This window comes from Drosophila subobscura, chromosome J (genome assembly GCF_008121235.1).
Source record: "Drosophila subobscura isolate 14011-0131.10 chromosome J, UCBerk_Dsub_1.0, whole genome shotgun sequence".
Taxonomy (NCBI): Eukaryota; Metazoa; Arthropoda; class Insecta; order Diptera; family Drosophilidae; genus Drosophila; species Drosophila subobscura.
In genome coordinates, this window is record NC_048532.1 from 22,190,304 (window position 1) to 22,214,165 (window position 23,862).

At 42.8% G+C, this 23,862-nt stretch overlaps 2 protein-coding genes across 4 annotated transcripts in view; both read left to right on the plus strand.

The window, feature by feature from the left end:
* LOC117894905 (eukaryotic translation initiation factor 5B) overlaps nucleotides 1-8,792 on the plus strand; it is a 50,958-nt gene extending 42,166 nt beyond the window's left edge. The window contains exon 10 of the mRNA XM_034802198.1: nucleotides 8,771-8,792. The gene's annotated coding sequence lies outside the window, so the exon portion shown is untranslated. The remainder of the gene's footprint in view (nucleotides 1-8,770) is intronic.
* LOC117894908 (protein sprouty) lies at nucleotides 6,146-23,392 on the plus strand. Of its 3 annotated transcripts, none has more exons than XM_034802204.1 (3): nucleotides 6,146-6,392; nucleotides 21,058-21,718; nucleotides 21,749-23,392. In XM_034802204.1, exons 2-3 carry the CDS (start codon nucleotides 21,337-21,339, stop codon nucleotides 23,209-23,211), a joined length of 1,845 nt encoding a protein of 614 aa, XP_034658095.1. In that variant the 5' UTR covers nucleotides 6,146-6,392; nucleotides 21,058-21,336; the 3' UTR covers nucleotides 23,212-23,392. The 3 variants fall into 3 exon arrangements, with proteins under 3 accessions (XP_034658095.1, XP_034658094.1, XP_034658096.1); XM_034802205.1 differs by having other exon boundaries at nucleotides 6,148-6,392; nucleotides 21,058-21,540; nucleotides 22,192-23,391; XM_034802203.1 differs by having other exon boundaries at nucleotides 21,058-23,392.
* The last annotated feature ends 470 nt before the right edge of the window (nucleotides 23,393-23,862 follow it).

Sequence of the window (23,862 nt, forward strand, 5' to 3'; positions counted from 1 at the left end):
TTTTTCCATGTGGGGGCTGTGCATCGTTGAGTAGCTTGTTAGGCCTCCAATTTTCCCCTCTTTCTCTTACATGTTACCCTCTTCCTCTTCTCTGTCCGCTTTTTTATGATATGCAAAGTTCCGACGGCAGGGAAAGCGAGCGAGACTTCCAGCTTGGACTTTGGCTTAGGTTTTTTGGATTGGTTTTTGATTTTTGGTGCCTACTCTTTTAGCCATGTTTCTGTGGGTCTTTGCCATATTTGGCTGTAATTTTAAATATGCATTTATTATTGACGACATGTGGGACCTACTTTTCCGCTGATGTTGCTGCCTGAGGCTCTACTTCCACTTCGCTGCTGTCTTTTACCTCAGTTTGATTAAGTTTGGTACCGACGGAACTGACTTAAGAAAGCGTTCCCCATGCATAGGAACTTCTCCCCAAAATTCCTAATCTTTTCTTACACATTTTGAGTTGTAGGTTTTGGTTATTTTACACCCGGAAATCCTCGTACAATTTCCCTCGTGATTTAATATTTACCAAACGGAATTATCAAAAGTTGGGTTTGGCAAACAACAAGAACACAATGGAGAGGCCTATAAACTGTTTTTGGCCAAGTCACGAGTTGGCCTCGTGACTCAGAATTTACTGAATGGCAGACTGATAAAACCCCAAAATGCTTATCTTTGAGACACTACCACGAAATACTCCGCGATTCTGAGGAAATTTATGCGATGCGATGCATGGATTTCCAGGGAATCGAAATTCAATTTCTAGAGAAAGTAGGAAGTTGTCTTTAGATAAGGGTTTCAATAATATATTAATGTTTAAATATAGATTTCTAAGTGTAGCGAAAATCTCTAATCTCTACGCTCAAATTCCTGGGAGAAAGTTAATGTCTTGTATTTATTCTATATGCAGAGTTTTTAGCTACATTTTCTTAGGAATCAGACAACTTATTTCCTTCTTAGTATGAGATTCCCATTAGTTTCTTAGGGTATCTCTACCTTCGCTTACCCGTCGTTTTTCTTTTTATTTGAGTTTATTTTTGGAGACAAGTTTTAACCAAATGTGTAACGCCTCCACGCCTCCAAAAAAAGAACCACAATATGTAGACAAAGTAAAAAAATTGGGATTAAAAAAACACCTTATAAGGGGTATATTTTTTTCTGATTTATGGCGACGTTTCGTCTGCGGTAAAAAGACTTCAACAAAAATGACCTGCTTCATGAATTTTTCCAAAGAAAACACCGAAAAAACTGCAATTTCGACATTTACGAAAAGCAAAAACCAAAATTTAAACAAATTCAAAAGAACTTATTGCCAGAGTAAAAACAGAGAAGAAAAACGCTAAAGAAAACCCCAAAACGAAAAACCGAAAAAGCAAAGACAACATTTTTGACTTTGCAAAAAGGCGAACATACGAACGAAGGCCTCCCATTCATTATATTCCGTTCCGTTCATTCATAAAAACGACGACGAAGCGAAACGAAACGAAGCGAAAACACAGTCTCTCCCGAGTTGTCAATTTGCTTGCTCTCACGAATGCCCAATTCGCCGTGACGCCATGCTCTTTGGCTCAATTTCAGTTCGCTGTGAAAAGAGTTGAGAGTTGAAATTTGCATGGCATACGACGGCGAATTTGTGTATGGATGTGTGAGTGAGGAATGAGTTGAGCTGAACTGAGCGACTTTTTCGTATGCTGTATGCTTGCCCCCCCCATAGTAACTATGCTGATGCCCCAGCACCTTCTCTACTTCCCCTTTGGAAAGTTCATGCTAATCTCTGGATCGGCCCCCGCCCTCTAACCATTTCTCTAGTCGCTTCGATTATCTCTGTGTTTACTAGCGCTCTGATTTTTCGAGGCTTGGCTTATTAGACAGCACTCACATTCGCACTCACACTCGTGGCTCACTCAAATCATTCGCTTTTGTTGTTGCTGTGCTGCTGATGGAACGCACGCTTTTTATTTTATTTTACTTGATTTTTTCTCTCTCTACCCCCCACCCCATTTGTTGTTTTTCTGTTATGTCGAAGCCAAGAAAAGTGCTACTGGTTTTTTGAGATTTCGCTGCGGTGCCGCCACACACACACAGGGCTGTCGAGTATCCACAAGTCTGGGGGCTGTTGAACGACGGGCTACCCTGTTCGACACTCGGCAACTCTGCTCCAGCGCTCAGAAACAACAACCGTCGACGCGCGCTGTTGTGTTTGCTTTTTCAACATCATTCACAATTTGAGTGGGGCGAAATGTTTGAGCTGTCGCTTCATTTTGCTGGCAGTTTAGAATAATGTAAAAAGAGTAGAAGCTTAATACAAAAAGAAAGCAAAAGAAAAGAGAGATAAACCAAGATAAGTATCACTCGATCCCTCAACCTGCTAGTTATATTCAGTTTATGTTATGCCATCGCTAATTTCTCAGCGTGAATGATTTCTGATTGTACTGGTCCCACCTGATCTCCGCATTTTCACACAAACACACACATACTCTCGCAGATTCACTCATTCACATGTAGGCCCGACAGCTTATGCTTACCTCATGCAACGCACACACACACCCAGTGAGACAGAGTGAGAAAGGTAGAGAAACAACATCTTGAATCCACGCATAGACCATCGTTTCCCCACCTCCTCCACCATCGTTCCCCTCGCACTTCTCCAGCAGCTACTTTCTAGCCTCTCTCAGTGTCGCTCTACCTCTCTCTCTTTATTTCGCTCTCTGTGTGTGCGTATTTTTCATTCATATTGTCAGCCAACGCGACGACGCCAGCAGAGCAGCAGCAGAGGTAGGCAGCTCCATTTTGGTGAAAACAAGCCAGAGGAAAATTTCATTGAGGGAAAAACGTGGATAATATGGAAAATGAGACGCTCGCTGTGTGGGGTGTGGACCCTGGTGCTGATGGGGGGTGGGGATCACTGGAGGGAGGTGATTGGCAAATTGACGACGAGAAAAATTACCAAGTTTATGCACGCAAAGGCCGGAAAAGCGACAGCGACAGCAGCACACCCATTCGTGGAAAAACTTGATTCCGATTTGGATTCGCCGCGTAGGCAAAAGTCTGCTTACTAAAGCGGGGATGGGGTGGGGGCGTCAGGTAGTAGTCTCATACAGTGTATAGTGGAGCGGTGTGCAGTGTGGGGGGTTCACTGTGCTGTTGTTTGCATTTAAATTTAAATGAATGAAAAAATAAAACTGGCATGAATTCGCCTCGACCGACCCCACTGTCGCTCGTACGTACGCCCCCCGTTCCTCTCTGACATTCTCTTGCCTTCTCCCTTCTTCTTCTCATTCCTCTTTCCGCCCACCCCTTCCTCCCCACTTCCCGAGCGACATCAGCGCGCCTACAAGTTGGCATATTTTCAATTTCCGTTTTTTTTACACACAAACACACACACACATTGAGAGAGAGGCAGCCAAACACAGACACAAAGCTCCACCACATTCAACGCTCCACAAACATGAAGAAGGGAGCAGCAGCAGCAGCAGTGCCTGTGGGGGAACACACTGTCACAAGAGGGGGTCTGTCTGCTGAGGAGCGACGGCGGCGGCAACGTCCGGTTGGTTTTTAGTACGAAAAGTCGTCGTCGTCGCTCGCTCTTGCTCTCAACATAGGCCGCCCGCCACATTCGTTCCCCTGCCCCGACCCTCTGCTCTTCGAAGCACGCTTGTGGGGTGTTTGGGGAGGGCATCCCAGGGAAGGCCGTTTCATCGCCAGCCATGTGCCTTTACAACAACACAAATTCTGTTGTAGCTGTAATACACACACTCACTCTCTCTGAGTGGGTTTGGCTGCTCTCAGAGTGAGCTTGTGTGTGTTTGAATTCGCCTGGCCACTATGGCACGCGATTTCCTGTGCTCTATCTGGCTCTTCTTTCAATCACTCCCGTTTAGTTCCACTTCTTTATGTAAATGTACTACTAGTATTCTGACTTTTCTAAGGTATTTACTAAAAAAATCACTTGAAACTTCTCTAGAAACAGTCCAAAAACGCTGGTAAAATTGCCATTCAGCAACAGCACTCACACACAGCCATAATTAAGTCACACACACATTGGTATGCTTCTCCACTCGCCGCTTTTTGAGAATGAAAAATTTGTTCAATTAAAAAACAAGGCGAAAGACAGAGAGCGAGATACAGATACGGCGAACAAACGATCGTCAGCCGGCTCCACACACGCTCTCACTCTAATAAATTCGCCACAAACACGCTCTCTGGCTCATTTCAATTCAAAATTCAATCTCTGCATATTTAACATGAGTGGTTTTCACATTTTGAGGGGTTTACTAGCTGCTTGTGCGCCAAACTGAGAGAGAGAGACAGGGCTGAATGAGTGAAATCTCAATATAGTTTCTGCATTCGTTCGCTCGTTTCAATTCGCCCCATCGTCTCTCTTGTATCTTACTCGTGAGCGTGAGAGAAATCCTCTCCAAGCTCACACTTGAAACGCAAAACTGAGTCTCTGCGCTCTTGAGTGAAATCACACTGTAATGGCTATGGAGAGGTATGGAGAACATCGCCTCACCTTATCTTTCAATGTGGCATGGTTTGTTGTAAATTTTTATACCAAAGTATGTGGATGCAAAGGGTGAGCCTAGGCCCTGTACGTTTTCAAACAATTTTTGAACTCCCAGCAACATTTGGAGCATCTATAGGAGATCCACGATGCACGGCCTGGCCCCCGCCACCATAAATTGAACTCGTAAAACGTTAAATCTCCTTAAACTTAACATAACAGAGGCGCCTAACATGCTTCGACCAGGGCCGTAAATCCAGGCTGCCGCGCTCTCTTGAGTGTATTCGACTTTTGAGTGCGTTTTTTTACTCGCGAGTCGGTGGCGGCGGCACAGTGGTAATCGTGGGTACATTACATTTTTTGAACTCGGGCCGCGAACAATGAAACAACGTGTCGAATTTTTTTCGAAATTCATAAAAATTACGTTGATTATCCCACTAAAATATCCATACTACTGATATTTTCAACGACAAAAATAACGCCAACAAATATATATTCAATATCCCTAACGCGGAGACAAGGAAACAACAACAGATAGTGTCGAATTTTTTCTGAATTCAGAAAAGTCCGTTGAAAATACCACAAAGTAAAAATATCCATACGGCAAAACAAAAATATCAACTAAAAGTATATGGATTTATTTGTCAATGTTCACGATCCATAAATTCGCCTTCAAAAACCTCGCCTCGTGCTGAGCTGAGCGGTTGCCGCGACCGACGACTTCGACTCGAAAATACCCACACCACACACCACTCCTCGACACTCCATAGTACCCAAATCACATTTTTTTTTCAATAAAACAACAACAACAACAATTTGTTTAAACAATATAACAAACGCGTGAATATATCCAACAGAAAATACAACAAATATTTGTGTGCAACAGCAGCAACAACAACAAGAAGTGAGATAAAATTCTGTGTTTGAATCTTTTTGAATGGAATTCCTGCTTCCCAATGGAAATTATGTGCCTCTGAAAATGCAAATTGCGCAAAGAAAATCAATGTCTATTTAAACAACAACAACAGCCACAGCAACAACAAAAAATCATAATTCAAATACAAAAACGTGTAGAAAGAGAAAAAAATGAAATAAAAATCAAATAACAAATCAAACAACAACCGTCGCCGTCGCAGCAGCAGCAAACATCGTATATATACATATAAATGTATATATAAAATTGCATAAAAATATTTTACCCACACACACGCGGATAGCGAGACGACGACAAACACGCAAACACACTCGTACAATCGATCGACAGAGAGACATACTCACACACACACCGACAGGCGACGACGTGGCCCCCGTTTCTCGAGAGATCGTGTGAGCGTCGCAGTCGCAGTCGACGTACAAACACGGTTACCGTTTCGTTCCCGTTCCGATCGATCGTTCAAAAATCGTATATTATTCTTAACAACAAAAATAATAACAAAATCAAACAACGCGGGAGACCAATATATCGAAGGCAGCAAGCAGCACAGTTCGCAGTCGCCGCTAACGTCAACGTTAACGTTAACGTCAACGCCAGCGTCAGGCGTCATCGTTTTTGTGTTAATTAAATTTACTTTTGTGAATGAAATGCGAAAAAGAGCAAAGCGAAAAATCATTTTAAATAAATGCTAAATGAAATACAACAACAAACATATATATATATCTAAAGTATATATATATAGATCGGCAGATCGTGTATACAAAAAATAAGAGGATATCTTGAACCCCCGAAATCCGAACCAGCAAAAAGTGCCTGTATCTACTATTTTTGGATTACATTTATCATTTTTTTTGTGGATATCTACAACACGAGAACAACCCAGAAGCAGAGAAAGGATTATATCTAGCGGATATATACTTTGATTTATTACGGAATAAATTGCACGGATTGCTATTGAAAATCAATGTAAGTGTGTGCCCACCGTTCCCCTTCCCCTTTCGCCAACAAACAGCTGCTTGAGATGCAGATGCAATATGTAGCTCTGGCTGTGTATCTGTAGATACAAATTGTGTGTTGCAATTTCAGTTAATTTCAATGCGCTCACGTTTTGGCCTTCAGAATGTATCTGTTGAAGTAGATGTATCTGTGGATGGATGCTGTTGTTGTATAGCCAGGAAATGCAACAAAACTCTTATAGTATATAAATAATTGGTGTACATATTCGCATCATAGATAGATACACACATATCCATAGGAATATCTGATTAATTTATGGCCACATCGTGACACAAAAACATAACAGGAAAGATAAATGGAATGATAGAATCAGGAAGAACAAATGACTAGAAAATGTTGATGGAAACGTAAATGCAGGAAGTTATAGTCACATAAAAGATGGAATTATATCTGTAAGATGTAGATTTCTCAATGAAAGTCTCTCCTAAAAACCAATGCATAATGTTTGTGCTCTCGTCAGTGTGTGGCTGTCAGCTGTCTGTTTGCTGATCAAAACAGACAGATAATCCCTCAGAAAATATAATATTAGAAATGCTGAAATGTATTCTAGAAACACGACTGATAACCGAATCGATTGATCTATCGATCGATCACTCTCCCATTTCGTTTCCGTAGAGAATTCCATTCACAAATCAGCCACAGACTTTTGTACCTCTTCCCCTAATCAGTTTTTCTTTCGTGTTTTTTTGTGGCATGTAAACCTTTGGACACTTGAGAATTTATTTCTCTGCCTTCTCCTTCTCGAACTTGTTTCTAATTTTAGACAGTTTTTATGTTTTTAATCTACAAAACAAAATGAAAAAAAGTGCGTTAAGTGGAGGTGTGTTTCGTCATCGGTACACCTCTCGTGTTGCCTCCGCTTCTATGGCACTTTTTGTGTGACTCGATAAGACCTATCCCCGTGCCGCCTTTACCTTTACCTTTTGCTTTTGCTTTCTTTTTCCAACGCGCTGACACACGCTTAAAATATCAGCAGACCCCTCCACACCAAAAGATTGATAAAAAGCGAAGAACGCTAAGAAATATTTTTAAGTTTATTTACTTTTTCGCTTGCTGTTAATTTTTGAGGCTAACGGAAACGCCGTCGCAGCCAGTCGCAGACCCAACAACAACAAAAAAGAAGAGAATAAATAAAAGAGAGGCGTAAAAACACTTTTTTTGTCGACCGATAAACGTCTTAACATTTTAGTTTTTTACTTTTTTTGATCGATGGATGCTCCGTCCCCTTCTTTTCTCTCTGTCTCTTTTTGTTTGTGAGTCTCGTGTGCCTTTCCAAGTGTTCCAAGTGTGCCGCTGCCATTTGATAACCTCTGGAAAATCCTTCGTTTTGCCCTCTTTTAAACCGGTGGAAAACTTGAATGTTCACCCCCCTAAAAAAATACTAGTCTCTTCCCGTGTTTACCTAATTCTCATCATTATCGTCTATCGTCTGCGTCATCGACGTCATTGTAGATCTTGTGCCTCGCTTCGCTCTGTGGCTATCGCCTGGCTGTGTGGCTGTTTGGCTGTTTGGCTGTGTGTCTTGTCTGTCTGTCTCTCTGTCTAGCTGTTTATTTGGCTAATAAAAATTAAGCATTTAATTTATTTATTTATATTTATATATCGCACACATCGTTTCGTATAAATGTGTGCTTGTGTGTGCTCCTGTGTGTGTTTTGTCTGTGAGAGAATCTACTTCTTCTTCCATTATGAATGAAACGTATTTCGGGGCGATATTTTTGGCTATGACATAAATATTCCACACGGCGATTGCCGCCGATTGCCGAACTGCGAGAGTGTGAGAGAAATTACAAAAGTACGAGCGGAACTTGCCTCTTGCCACTTGCCATTTGATTACATTCAAAAGCTTGATGGGAATTTTTTTAAGCAACATCTCCACAAATCTAATTAAGGAATCAATCAGCCTTTTTGGAGTTAAAGAAAATAAGATTTGACACCATCAGAAACACCTTTTCCACAGGGGAGTAGGAAAGGTGTTCCTAGAGCCTTACTGGCAGCTGCAGAAGGTCATCCTTGAGGACATCTCTAATGGTAATCACAGATCGCCAAAACCCGAATCCTCAATCAATCTTCCTCCCTCCTTCCGTCACTTACTGATCTTTCCACCTGATTTATAGGCAAATGTTGTGTACAAATATATACAGATATAGTATCGAACGGATAGTATTCAGGAATAGATTGAACGACTGAACCATACGAGAAGCTAAAAAAAACCAGCAAAAACCAAACAAAATGACAGCAAATTAATTGCATTTCCCCTCTAGAAAGAGAGAGAGAGAGAAAAAGAGAGACTAATAATAGAATAATCACGAAATACTGTTACCAAAATGTAAATGCAAATCAGAATATACATTTGTATCTCATAGATATCTTTCTGTATGCACACAAATATATTTTTATTGTGTATCTGTATCTGTAGAATGGTTAATATAAACCAGAACACGTTCTGACGACAACAACAAGCTGAAACGACGACGACATAATTGCAAAACAAAGGCTTAGGAGAGACGGCAGTGGGGGCATGGTGTGGCATGCGGCATGGGGCATTGGGCAGGCGGCAAAAACGTACAAAACTATAGATAGAAAAGTGCAGAAAATATTCTCATAAATGACAAAACTTTGTAGGGAAAACGAACATAGAAAATGTTTTAGGGAAAACGATGGGGGAAAGTGCCAAGAAGAACAGAGAGGAAAAGGCTGTAGGAAGGAGGTGGAAAAGAGTGTTAAAAGAGGGACAGATTAGGAAGAAAAAGTTGACACAAGATCAGTAAAAAGTAATGGGAATAAAAGGAGCAAAACCGCCGAAATTACTTGTGGAAAGGACGGTTGATAAATTAGAGAAAAATTGTAAGGTTTGGGCCAAAAATCCTGCACCCCGTGTGACATTTACTGAACTCTCAAAGACAAGTGGCAACGAAAGGGGTGGCCAGAGGGTGCTGCACTGTGGCAGTGTGTTGGGGGTAGGTGGCGGCACGTAGCACGCTTCAATGAAATTTCGTTTTGAGATTTTAGATATGCCATAGAGAAAGATAGGCAAGGCATGGCCCATACACACACACTCCCATGTGTATATAGTAAAAGTATCTATGAGATATACCACACAGTATCCGTGTATCTGTGCTGTGACAGCAGCCGCCGCCGCCGTCGCCCCACAAGAAGAAAAACTGCGAGCAAAAACAAGAAGCAACAAAAATTTTGATGCCGCAAGCAAAACATGTGATTTTCATTATTTTTGTCGTCGTCGGTCGTCGCTCGTCGTCGCAAAACCAAAATAAAACCACGAAAAAAACAACCAAGTTGCTTGTTTATTTTTGAAAATTAAATTTGCTATAAATACATTTTAACGAATATTTTTTTAAGGGTTTTATGAGTTGATAAAGAGGGATTGCAGAGATAACTAGAAGGAATTATATGAATAGTGGACGAATTTATAGGAAATTTACATAGAAGAACTGAAGGAAGAATAGACACAAGTCTGGGGAATTATGGGAATATTATTACATAGCTGATAAACATATTTTTCCATGGGGATAATTACCATCTGTCGAACGTTTCTAATGAACGAACTGTATCAGGGTTCTTAGTGGAAAAGTCTGCAAAAATAATGGAATATTCTAAACAAATAATATCGGATCCAAAGCATTACAGAAATTAAATAAAAAGAGGGGCTTGGCTTGCCTTAAGACATTTATAAATAAATCACAAATAAGAGTCTCAGTTTGCTTCCTAGCTGCAAGCGCAATGAAAATCGCAGAGATGCTTAAAGCATTTTCCATAGAATTTTGCTGGGGTAAGTGTTCCTAGAAAAAGCGTAGTACCGCCCATGCGGGGGCGAGGGCATCCTTTAAGAAAACAATTTCCGAGCGTTTGCTTGCTGCATCCTGCGACGAGCATCCCGTCGTATATCCCTCATAATTCCATTGATGCCATTCCTTTTTGCATCTCAATTTGCGTGTTTGCCACATGCCACCGCATGCTGCATGCCGCTTCGGCTGCTGCTGCTGCTGTGGGGGCTGTAAGCTTTGGGCCATGGCTCTTAGTTCGTTTTGAGGCTTTCGCTGGCAAATCTTGTCCATTAGCAGAACTAAGACAATAACTGTGTGGCCAGGCACCCCCTCTGGGGGCACCCCTCTCTCTTCGTGTCGCCTTGAGCTCTCATTTCCGTTTTGTTGGTTTTAGTTTTTGTGGCACTTTGTTCTGTGGCCAGCACTTTCGATGCGGAATGGGGATTGAATGGATTGAATGGGATGGACGTGGACGTGGACGTGCCCACCCAAGTGCTTCGCGTACCCAATGTCCGAGCAACGCATACAAAATGCTCATTAATCGCCACAGCAGCAGCAGCAGCAGCTATATCTACTCGTATATATGTATCTGTATCTATATCTTTGTGTACGAATATATCTTTTGTGCGCAGCTAAGCAAAACAACAAATCGCTCAAGAATCACCATAGAAATTGTCGTCAATGAATGGCAGTTTGTGGCTATGACAAAGATGTGACAATAACTTGCTGAATGTTTCATGATTGTGGCTGAAACTTGGGATAAATGTAGAAAATGAAGGAAGGTTTAACCATAGAAAATAACTTGCATTCTCAGTACCCCGGAGTTTTGATAGATAAAGTGATTAAATGTTGATGTTCTGAGTTAAAAAGTGATCCGAAAATGAAGATCTTCTGGTGCTTCCAACGACTAAACTGTGTAAAATAGCTACAATTTCCTATGACAACTCTCCCTGTCTCACTCTCTGTGTAATTTTCTATTGAATTTATAATGCAATTGCTGCTGCTGCTAGCTGTGTGACCTCTGCCACCTTGCAGAAGGCCAGTCAAGGCAAGGCAGCAGGTGGCAAAACATGGTAATATCCATGGGGGGTTTTTAGGATATGCAAAAGCTAAAGGCGCGAAGGGAGCAGCCTTAGAGCTCTAGAGTCATGGTCAAAAATAGCCACAAATGGAGGATGGAGAGTGCTGGAGCTGAAGTCTGTAGGTGGGATCTCCATTGTAGAAGACTTGTGCGTGGGCCACGTAGGACTCGCTTTCTCTCTCTCTTTCCATTCAGGACTCTGCAACGTTTTAGCCATGTGTTTGCGTAGGTGACCTCAAGACGGGCCTTCCCACGCAGCAGCAAAGGCAGCGGCAACCTTCCTCCTTCCTTAAGACTGTTTCCCTGTCAGGGAGAGAGAGTGGGCGTGTGGGCATGTGGGCGTGTGCTTTTCTATTCTCTATTCTTTCTCGACTTTCCCCCGATTTTCCTTCTTGTTTTCTCCACCCACAACCCAAACGTTTTCCACCAGATACTTTAAGCGCCAGCGAGAGCCTCCAACGCCTTTGCCTTTGCCTCTGCCTCCGTCACGCCCCCTACTTTTGGGCTGGGGTCACAGTTACAGGTGTGTGTGTGTGACAGGGTCGCACGTTCTCTGTTTCAGCGCTCTCTCTCTGTGGCTTTCCGCTTTTCGTTTGATGGAAATTTTCGTTGAAGCTAAAAATAGACTTTTTGGGTTCAAAGGAAATTTTGTGGGACGAGACGAGGCAGACACAAGCGCAGACGGAGACGGAGACACACGACGATTACGCTGACGATGACGAAGACGAGGAGTCAAGTGCGTGTCTACCCCACCCGCCAGGTGGTGCCCACTTTCTGGGAACTTTGTGCGTGCGTGACACGAGCTGCCACAGAAAGTAGCCGAATTTCTGTGACTAAATTTCACTTCAATTATAATTTTCCTTATTTTATAGCTGGAGATTTAAATGATGATTTCTTGGATTGATATATCTTCATTATACATTTGATTCGAAACATTTCTTATGCCCAAAGTAACTCCCCGTTGGAGGCTTCCATCTCTAACTTTACGCACGAAGAAACTTTTGCCCAGAAAGTCACGCACTTTTCGGGTCTCCTTCTTTGATAAACTTTTGGCTTTCCCTCTTGCAGACACACACACACACACCGCTCTCTCTCTCTCCCACTCAGTGGGTGGGTGGCTGCGTGGGAGTGTGCGTATCTGTATCTGTAGCTGTGCGTGTTGTATCTATGGGATACATTAGGGCGGGTCAGGTTGTTTACATAGCCACAGTCGCCTGCTTCTAGGCGGCTGTCCCTGTTTTCTTGTTGTTTTGTGTTCTGGGTGGGAGGATTTTGCCCCACCCCAAAAAGGAGGCCCAAATATTTGCAGCTATTTTTGGGGCAAGGACTCTATAAATAGAGGAGCGTCAGGCGGTGGCAAAAGACACGAACAGTGGCGGCAGACGGTGAGACAGACATGCTGGCGGTTCGTTCAGCCGCGTAGCTTTGTCTGTGTGTGTGTGTAGCTTTTGGGTGTGTGTGTGCATTGGTTGCCGTATCTTTTGGGTGTGTGTATTTGTAGCCGTAGCTTTGTGCGTGTCGTTTCATTGACGTCATCACCAGCATGTCATGAATTTTTGGGTGTTCGTTAATTTTATTCTATGTATTTTTGGTACTTTTTTTCTTTGCTTTTGCCAAATCAGTGTCTATGGGCTGAAACACACACACACGCACACGCACACACACATAGACAACTGCCAGCTGTCGCCAACTGCGCTGCCTACTTAGATACTGGCTCTGCCGCTGCCTTTGGCCTCTGCTGCTGTCTCTGCCGCCTTCTGTGTGGGCGTTTGCGCGTGTAAGAAGGATGTGAGCGGAATTTTTGAATAGAGAATTTCACGCAAATTAGATATATAGAAAATATGATGTGTATGTGTGTGTTTGTGTGTGTATTTTCTCCCTTTTGCTCTTACTTCTTCATCATTCGGTGTGTGTGTCTCTATTAGTGCGTTTTTTTCTATTGTCACACGAGGGTTGGGGGGCAACAGCCCCATTCCGAAACCCGAAAAAGGTGTGGGCGTTACTTTGAGCTGCAAAGACAGAGAAATTGATAGTAGAAAAAAGGGGAATACGATAGGAAACGATAGGAGTGCTGTGAAGGGAAAGGTATCATCCGGTATTTGTTTATTATCATTTCAAAATTACAATAACACGCTTGAAGTAGGGCAGATGAATGGGAGGAGCTTACCTGGAAGAACTAAAGAGGGAGTCTATCACCTCAAGGCAAATCAATTACTATTACATTTTCCATATTTTTTGGAACATAAATAAATCAGGAACAAGCCATGGCTCTTGTCTTACTCTAACTTCAAATTTAGCATTGAAAAATCGATTAAAAATATCATTTGTGTGCTTCAAACTCCACAAATATTATGAAAATTATTTATAATTATGTTTCTGCATCAATTCAACATAATTTATCATTGGATTACTTTAATCTTATTCGCAACAGCCGAGTCCCCAGAGCAATACATCCCAAAATGTATGAATCATTGAACCCACCACCTACATTCATAACTGACTGACTATCCCACTCGATTCACACATCAATTCCTTGGCAATAACCCACTTACAGTCTTCAGACGCTCCTTCCCCTGCCTCATCATTCAGCCAGTTGTGCCACAATGCCACACATCAGCCCCTGCCCCCTTGGACTGGATGTGCTGCCACCTTTTCAAGAATGAAGCAGCAGCAGCAGCAGCATCAAACGCTGCCTTGCAACAGCCATTCGATTGAGAAGTTCAACAAAAGAGATGAAATAGAAATCCAAATCAAAGGAGAGAAAATCATCAATAGAGAGAAAGAGAGCGAAAGAGAGAGACTCAGAGTGGGGGGGAGAAAACATTTTTCACAATGAAATATCAGAAAAACATCTGTTGGATGGATGGATGGCTGGCTGGCTTGGTGTGGGTTTTCTATAAGGAAAAGAGGAATATTTCTGGATGCTGATGTTGTGTGCGCCTCTTCGTAGCCAGACAAAAGGTGTTTGTGTGTGTGTGTGTGTGTGCAGAGGAGGAGGGGGGACTGCAAAGCACCATCCTGGGCAGTAGGAAGATGTGCCATGGCAACACATGTTGCTGCTTCCTTTTTGGCTGCCACTTAACGCGCTGCAACTGCAACTCCGCTGCAACACTCACTTTACGGCAGCAGAGGAAATTCTACCTGAAATCTACCTACTTTATAAAGGCAACACACACACACACATACACACACACGTACAGAGCGAGACACATAGATACTTTTGGTTTGTAGCCTAGAGAAAATTGTAAGAGGAAACCAGATGGAGCAACAGACGGATGAGGAACGGAGTTGGAAGAGGAGCGACAATCAGTGGAAGAAAATCTTAAGGTCGATCACTTTGTAGTTTATGGGGCTTCTTCTTCTGCTTTCTGCTGCTCCGCTGCTTCCCCTCTGCAGCGCTGCTTAGATTTTGTTACCCCTCTCCCTCACTTTTTGATCTAAGTTGGAAAGACCAGACACACCAGACAGCAGTCGTCTTCGTCTACAAAGTTAACTCTCTGAAAAAAAGAAAATATAAGCAGAATAGTGATGGGACTTCAAAGAGAACTAGTTCTAAATGCTAGAAGGGGAGTTATTCATTTCATATTTTAAGGCTTCCATTTTCATTGATTAATATTAGGCACAATTTTATTCCTAGGGAAAGATTCTCTTAGTGACGAAAATACTTCTGAAACTTTTACTCTTTAGATTTTTGCTTCTGCACCTAACTTATCCTAAAAATGTAAATGTACCTAAATTCGAAATCCTGAGTTCCATCCATCATCAATTAAAAGCGCTTCTTTTATTTTCGCTCAACAAATTGTTCGTTTTTTAAGTTACTTGCCCTGAACTAGTTCACTTACCACGGGCATCTCTGATAGAGATTTGTTCTCCACTTTGATGGGCAGCATCTCTGACTCTTCTTTGGCTCCTCGCTTGCTTCGTTTTTGCTTCATTTGTTGGTGATTTGATCTCTTTTGATGATCTCTCTACTCCCTTTACGCTCTTCGCTCTCTCTCCCACTCCCAGGTGATCTCTGGCTTCAATGATTTCTGGATAAAAATTTAAAGGAAAACCGAACAAAAACCCTACAGCCCTCAGCATTTCAGACACCAAGAATGAACATAATCATCATTATCATATGATAATTATCATTTTTGGTGAGGGCCCTCGTATCTGTGTGTGTGTGTGTGTGTGTTGGTGTATCTTCTTTCATTAACACACATTTGGGTAGTGTCTGTGTGTGCCCTTTGCTGCTGCTGATGCTGCTGCCACATGTGCTGCTCATTTGCTTTGAAAACTATTAGCCTGCTGCTGCTGCTGCTGCTGCTGCCCCTTGCGGCTGCTGCATGCAACATATGGTCTCTTGGACTCCCCTGCCTGCCTGCCTCCTCCGCTGTTGCCTCTCTCACTCGATTGGGCATTTAAATAGTTTAATGATCTGTGGCTCTGCGCTGTGATGTGACTCTCATCTGGAGTTCGGGCGACTGGTCGCTGCTGTGTCTTGAGCTCGCCGTCTCCCTATGTATCTGTATCTGTATCTGTATCTGTATCTGTATCTCGTGTCTGTCTCTGATGTTCGTGGCAGCAGCAGAAATCTTCTACCGGATTCCCGTTTCAGATGTTGTATTTCTGCCTGCAGTCATTAGCGTTTCCTGTGTAGGTTTTTCATCTGTCGATCTTTGCATTTCTCATACAGACGAATGGACAAATGTACATGTGTATGGGTGGCTGTATCTGTGTGTGCATCCGCATGTGTGTATTTTTAGCAGACATCCCACAAAGTGCAACATGTTTTCAGAACACACAGCCCATAAAACAGGGATAAACGGAAACTGTTTTATTTTCGCTCCCGATTTGAGATAAGTTTAGAGAAATTTAACAAGAAATTTGAAGAGATTTAAGGAGATTTTAATTGGAATTAATAGCAGGAAATCTTGGAAATTATTATTATTATGCATTTTTGTCGCAGAATTACTCTTGTAAAATACTCTTCCAAAACTTCCTCCTAAACCCAATTATTTCCATACTTTCTTCCACAAATAAATGCTTGTGTATTCATTATTTTGCTGCCCGCAGAACTTGACATCAAATTGGAAATCAGAGCAACAAAAAATACAACAAAAATCAACAGAAATTGCAGCAAAAAGTCGAAATGTTTAATATTGTTTAAGCCCACAAAAAAAGAGTTTTTTCGTGCACGCATTCCAGACATGATAAATGCACAGAATTATCGAATATTCATACGATGGATTATGGATGTTGCTGACAGAAACAGAACCGGGGGAATGGCATTGGAAAGGTGTTTATAGGAAAAGAAATGCTAGACCTCTACCCCAAAAGAAACCCCTTAAAAGCCATTAAATTTGCTTCATATTCCATGAACTGTATTTATTTTTGTTCATTTAATTTCGTTCCTGTTGTTCTTTAATGAATATTTTTGTATAATTAGGTCACTTGTTGACATTACTTTTTGCCAGGGTAATAATTTTGTATTAATTAATTTGACAATTGCAAACGGTAAATGGCCATTGATAAGGCAATGCCCATTCTCTCGGCCAGAGATCAGACTGTGGCGGGAGGGCAAAGGCAGGGGCAAGGTGCCCGTCCGTCGCCGGCTTGTTAACCAGAAACACAGAAGCGGCCGCAGAGGCAACTTAGGCACTGGCACTGACAGCAGAGTGAGGGAATAAAATAACCTGTTTGCATTTGATTTTGGCCAGGGTTTGTGGCCGCCTCTACCCTGGAAAAGATCGAGAGAGGTATGACGATTTTAAAGAGAGTTTTGTGACTATAAAGAACTTCGTAGATTTATTTGGGATTGCCATGGGAAAGTAGATTCAAATGAAACTTTCCTGTTCGTATTTTTCTATGAATGGTTGCACGTTTCTGACTGAAAGTTCTGCCAAATTTAATGACCATATCCCATAGTTATTATAAGTAATATTGATCTGTTAGTGTATCAAAAGCTGCGACCCATAAACCTACATATTGCTGGCCTTTTCTTGCTGCTGGTCCGCTCTGCCTCTCCGCTTGTACGTCCCTCTCTAGCACCCTTTGGGCGCTCGCTGCTCGCTGCTCTCCGCTGTCTGCTGTGTTAAATAATTGTATTTAAATCGCGACTGGCAGTGACACTTGTTTGTGCAAACAACCGAACAAACAAACGCAAACCCACAGAAACACAGAACGACAGACACGACAACAACAAAAATCGAATGAACGAACGAACGAACCGAATGTGAATGCGAATGCGAATGAATGTATCTTTTGAATCGTTTGGATGAATTAGCCAAGGGGGACATCGCCCCCGCTCTTCCCTCCCCACAATCTTTGCCATTCGCTTCTACGGATACCCGACTTATTAATGAAAACGTTTCAAATGCCACATTTCACATTTCGTGCGCCATTGAATCCACATCTCTTTTTGCTGTCTTTTTATTTGTATTTGTGTGTTTGTTGCTGCTGCCGTTTTTGTTGTATTTTATTCACAAAATACGAGAATACGCGCGAAATTGGCAGCACTCTCTGCCAGCGAGTTGCTGCTGCTGCTGCTGCCTGCCTCTGCTGCGTTCCAAGGTCAAAGTTTGCCTCAGAAGAACAAGAATTTTAGCGCAATTAAAAATAAGCGTGAAATGAAACAAACAAAAAGAAAAACAACAACAACAACAACAAAACAAAAGGCAAAAAGGCAACAAAATTGTTTTCAAATTACGTGTGTACGCCGCGAGTGTTCCTATGTGTGTGTGTGTGTGTGTGTGTGTGTTTTCCCGCTGCTGTGCTTTGCGGCCAATTAATTTAAGAATGAAATCGAAATCTTGGCATTACTTTTAGTGGGTGGGCAGGGCACTACAGTGGGGCAGGGCGTCGGCTGCTCAAGGGGAATACGTCAATAGAAATGAGAAATTAAGGCAAGCTTTTGGAGGTGGAATGGAGGCTGTAGGATACCCTCGAAGCAGTATAGCTAGAAGAGCGGCGCAAACGGAAGAGATTTGCAGATTGGTTGGATTATTTCTAGAATTAAAAAAGATTTCGGGTATAAAAATCAATTTTCTTCTCAAATGAGAAACCATAAATATTCCTTATCCAATGATCCATCATTCCCCCCTCTAGGGTATGCCAAAACAAATATATTTTTATTTTTCATGATTTTTTATTTAATTTTAAATTTATGTAGCAATTTGAATATGTTTTTTATGGCCAGCGTTTACACCTTTTAATGGGATTGGCAGCCGCCTCAAATCACATGGCATTTATTGTTCAAAATTCACTACTTGATGCGGAATTTATGGCCAATTTCCACTAATTATTGATATTAGGAGATTGAAGTGGGAGAATTCCATTCATTGAGAATGTATTTCTAGCATCTGTGCTAGTTCTATATCTTTTTATAGCCACATCAAAGCATTTTCACTATAATTCATTCTTTTAAAAGATACCAAGAAAGAAACGAAGAAAAAAAGCAAGAGGATTGCAAGCAATTTACTACCAAAAACAAAAAGTTTATATCAAAGAATCTCAGGGAATGACGCTTACATATGCCCAACGATTGCCAAAGACACAGATATACAAATATATATGAGATATATAGGGGGACCTGTGTTTTTCTTATTGGCAATCACTGGCCCCATCCCCTCGTTGTGTGTTTTCGTTGATTTTTTCTATTTTGTTTTTTTGCCCCTCTACCCAATTGTTGATCATTCTCGAAAATTGTTTTTGAGTACCGGACATGACGTCAATAAGTGGGCGTTTGTGTTAATTTTCTTTATTTTATAACCCCCTGCCGAGGGACGCACATATGCACACTTTTGGCCATTTCGTAGTGCTCTTACATTTGCTGAGATCTCTCTATAAATACGTTATTTGTTGGACCATGAGTCCAACGTGTGTACCCATGGTACAGCCAGCCGCTCTCTTAGCACACATTTATCACTGAAATATTCTGCCATAACTAAAGCTCTCTTCTCTGTCTCCATACGCCCTTTTGTTCCTCTCATATCGCTCTCATTTTCTTCACATCTTTATACCCCTCGCTCATATAATTTTGCTCTCTTTATTTTTCTTTCCTTTTTGTTTTTGGCTGTGCAGATATGCCCCCCCATTGGCGCTAGAAACAATTTTTATGCCTCACTATAATAATAATAATTCGTTGGCCTTTTTTATTGCTTCGATATGGGAATATACTTTGGTACAGTAAACAGTTTTTTCTTCTTTGCTTTTTTCTTGTTGCAATTTTTATGGTAATAATTTCCTGTATTTCCTTATTTGCCAGCGCCAATGAGTGGCTCTTTAATTATGTGTGCAAGCAAATGTTAATCGAGAATGAGACAGAGAAGAGAATGCTTTAGAGATTTGTCTCTCCATTATAGAAAATCACTTTAAACTATCGTTCTTCACCTCTGGAGATCCTTCTCAGAGATCTTTCTCCTCCTGAAGATCAGTCTTCCTCCCCTTTAGATCTTGCTCTTCCAGAGATCTTCCACTGCTCTGCAAATCTCTTCTAATTCTAGACACTTCTCTCCCTGTCTTGTGGTTCAATCGTTTGTCGGGCATTACTCATACGCCGCATGGACCTGGCACCGGCACCATTCCGTAGCCCCAGGCCCCGAAACCAAAAAAAAGAGATTAATTTTTGCGCTCATGTTTTTGTTGCTGTCTTGCCATAAATCTGACAAAAACATGCCATAAAAATACAGTTGTTTTGCCATAAAAATGTGCCATAATCATTGTCACATCATTCCACATCCAGGGGATATGTGAAAATCCATCGATCTACGCCGCCCAGTTCAAAGTTCAATCAGTCGCGAATGCAAATGTAGAATTTTGAGATATTTTTACGCTAATTTTGTTGCCATTATTAAATGAAGTTATGTCCATTGTTGTTGTTTTGTTGTGAGGGACAAACGGAAATACTGAATGGAATGTGTGTGGAAATACGAAATATAATAAAAAATTCTATAGGGCAGATAGCAGCAGCCGGCTGCCGGCGGGGTGAAAGCAATTAAGACAGATAATGGGGGTTACCAAATGTCGAGGGCGGCATTCGAAATTTGTTTGTGTACGAAAAGAGAGAGGGAGAGAGATTACTACAACTACTACCAGATCTGTGTTGCTGTCTCTCCAAAGTAATTTGATCTCCAACTCTAGATCTTAAGCCAAACCCTCAAATTCCATAGAATTTTCAAACTTTAAGTCCGCAGCGAGACATAATCTTCAAGAAAACATTATCCCCCAGCCCATTTCAAGTGAAACTCCAAAACGAATGACGAGAAATATAAATATTAAAAAAAAAAATAATAATAAAAACAATAACAACTTCAAGTAAATGCTGTGTAGAAATTTGTATCTTTAGAAGTGTTTTTTGCTTGGACATTGACCAACATTTTGCTCATGGCTCTTTCTCCCTGTAGTTGTATTTGTTTTGTTTGGAAATTAATTGCAAAACATTAAGCTGAAAATGTGCAAAAATTAAAGCAGCTAAAAGTTGATTAAAACCAAAGAAAAAGTGTACTTTGAACCCGAGGCACGCCCTGGTTTCTTATAGAGAGAAGAACAGACCTTGTTTATTTTCGGTTTACTTTTGGTGTGTATTTGGGGTGCCCACGTGAGCTACGTGATATTTGGAATAATTCGTGGAATTCTTATAGTTTCGTGGGGGGATCAAAGACCTTAAACAAGAATGATTAAACCTTGAACTAATGTTAGAACTTGCCCCAAAATATCCCTCAAAATGCATTCCAAAATTAATGTAAATTTCTCTTTCTATTTGCAGATAGCAATCGTCGCAAAAAAGGCAAACACTGCAAAAGGATGAAGGCAAATCGAGCTAATTCCGAGGGCAGAAATTACCATCGAAGGCATTGAGTGATCAGCGAGCGAGAGAGAAACGATCGAGAGAAAGAATATAAATATATGCCATAGAGCCATAGAGAGGGAGAGAGAGAGCTCTGGAGGCAGAGGTGGCGGTGGAGACGGGAGTGGAGTGGACGAGAAGTGTGAGAGTGTAGAAGGAGCGGAGCGGTAGCGGGGGAGTATTGGAGTACAACACTACATGGATCGCAGAAATGGCGGCGATCCCTTGGCGCCACCCCGGCCCCCGAAGCTATTACCGCGCGTGCATCGACCAAGGGCGCCGGAGCCGACACTAAGTGGTGTCCAAGGTGGAGCAGCATCCGTGGCAACCACAGCAAACCACAATAATAATTCACAGCAGCAACAACTTAGTATTAACACAGCGACGACGACAGCGACGACGACGATAAACAATAACACGATATCGATAATACCCGCATCAACGCTTTCGGCCGATTACGATTCCGATTATCAGATCCATCATCTGACATTTCTGCCACAGCGACCGAGCAGCTTGAGTCGCAACAGCAGCAACGCCTCATCGTCGACAGCGACAGCGAATAGCAGCAGCACGGGCACAGGCACGGGCACAGGCACGGGCACGGGCACAGGCTCGGGTTCCATTTCCGTATCCGGTTCGAGCTTTCGCCGACGTCCGCCAGCACCGGCGCCGCTGCTGAGCTTAGCATCTGCGGCGGAGAACAACAACTTCCTTAGTCATTTCCAACAAACCAGCGCTGAGCAACCAGTGCCCCAGTCTCCAGTCACACTGGCGCAACCGCGACCCGAGTCCGAGAGGCTAACGAACGAGTATGTGGACACGCCGCTGCAGCATGCCACGCGCATGCAGCATCCGGCTGGGCAGCAGGACAATGGCCAAACGACAACGCATCATTTGCTGTTGCTGCCCCAAAGGCAGCAGCATCATCAGCAGCATCTGCAGCACCTGCAACACAATCCCCCGCATCATCATCAGCAATCCTCCTTTGCCCAGCAGCAGCAGCAGCCTCATGTCCGATTGGGAGCGACGTCGACGACGGGTGCGACGACGGGTGCGACGCAGGGCGGAGCAGGAGCAGGAGCAGGAGGAATCGATCATACCGATGGCTTATTACATTCACATTTGCACTCCACAACGCCAGCGCAACAGCAACAGCAGCAGCAGCATCACCTAAGCAAAGGACAACCCGCCACAAAGCCACGACTGGGTCTGGGATTGGGTTTGGGTCTGGGTCTGTCACAGCAGCCCATTACGCAACCCATCATCACGAAGCAGCCGACAGCCACAACACCCGCCACGCAGACACAGACCAGCAAGGAGCATATGCACGCGTTGGAGGAGCTGCTGCAGGCACAGCCCGGCAGCGGAGGCGGCGCCGGACCCATTGTCATGGGCGGCGATCCCACGCTAATGATACCCATTGTGTGTCCACGCTGCGGCCGCTGTCGCTGCGAGCAGTGCCAGAGTCCGCGTCCGCTGCCACAGACCTGGGTGTGCAACAAGACGTGCCTGTGCAGTGCCGAGTCCATCATCGATTATGCCTCCTGTCTGTGCTGCGCCAAGGCGTTGTTCTACCACTGTGCGCGGGACAACGACATGGACTGCGACGATGGCAATGGCACGCCCTGTGTGGACAATCCCTGCTCCTGCGGCCCCTACAAGCGCACCCAGAGATGGGGCTGGCTGGGCGCACTGTCGATTGTGCTGCCCTGCCTCTGGTGCTACTGGCCGATGCGGGGATGCATGAAGCTGTGCGAGAAGTGCTACGGCAGGTTTGCGGGACGCGGTTGTCGCTGCCAGGGCGTGGGTGGTGCTGGAGGTGGTGGCATTGGTTCCACCAGCAGCATGCTGCCGATTGTGCCACTGGGCGTGAATGGCGCCAATGGCGGACTCGGCGGTGGCCTCAATGGGGCCAACAATGGCGGGCAGATCGGAGGTGTGGGCATGGGACCCTTGAGCCAGGCCAATGGCAAGGCCATTGATCATGGCTGCAGTGCGGCCGCCAGTCGTATCCTTCGCAAAGGCGACCTCACACCCGAGAAGCGACTCCTCGACTCCAGTCCGGACTATTAGAAATTGAAAGAGGGCAAGTCCCGTGTTCTGTGTGTGGTTTTTTCCCTAGCCGAAAAAACCCCAACACAGGGCCAAGAAAATTCAACAAGAAGGAGCTGGAATCTGGACAAAAATCGTGGTGGAACCCAAACCCCTAAAAATAAATATACGCGAGTAAAGAAAATATTTAATATATGAAATAAAGGATATAAAAAGTGGAAAAGAAGAAAAGAGGAAGGAAAGAAAGAAGGAAAGAGAAAAAATTAAATAACCAAAGACTGCAAACAGATAATTATTAATTATTAGAAATGTTATTTAAAAAAAAATATAATTTTTTTGCTTAATTAAAAAAGGGAAAAGAGAAGAAAAAAAAGCGAAAGCGAAAGAGAAATCTGAGGAATTAGGGATTCATATTTGGCTTTTTTCTTATGATGTGTTTTTGTATTATTTTTCGCTTTTTTATTTTTGTTTGTAATTTTTAAATTCAATGTTCAATTTCTAAGTCAAATTTTTAATTTTTAAACAATATATTTTGTATGTATAAAATGTATTCCAATGAATTTTCCAATGCGAAAACACACACACACAACCACACACAAATGTTTGTATGGGGGTGAACAGCGAGAGTAGAGGAAACATTTTTTTATTTTCATATACAAAGAAAGCAAAGGA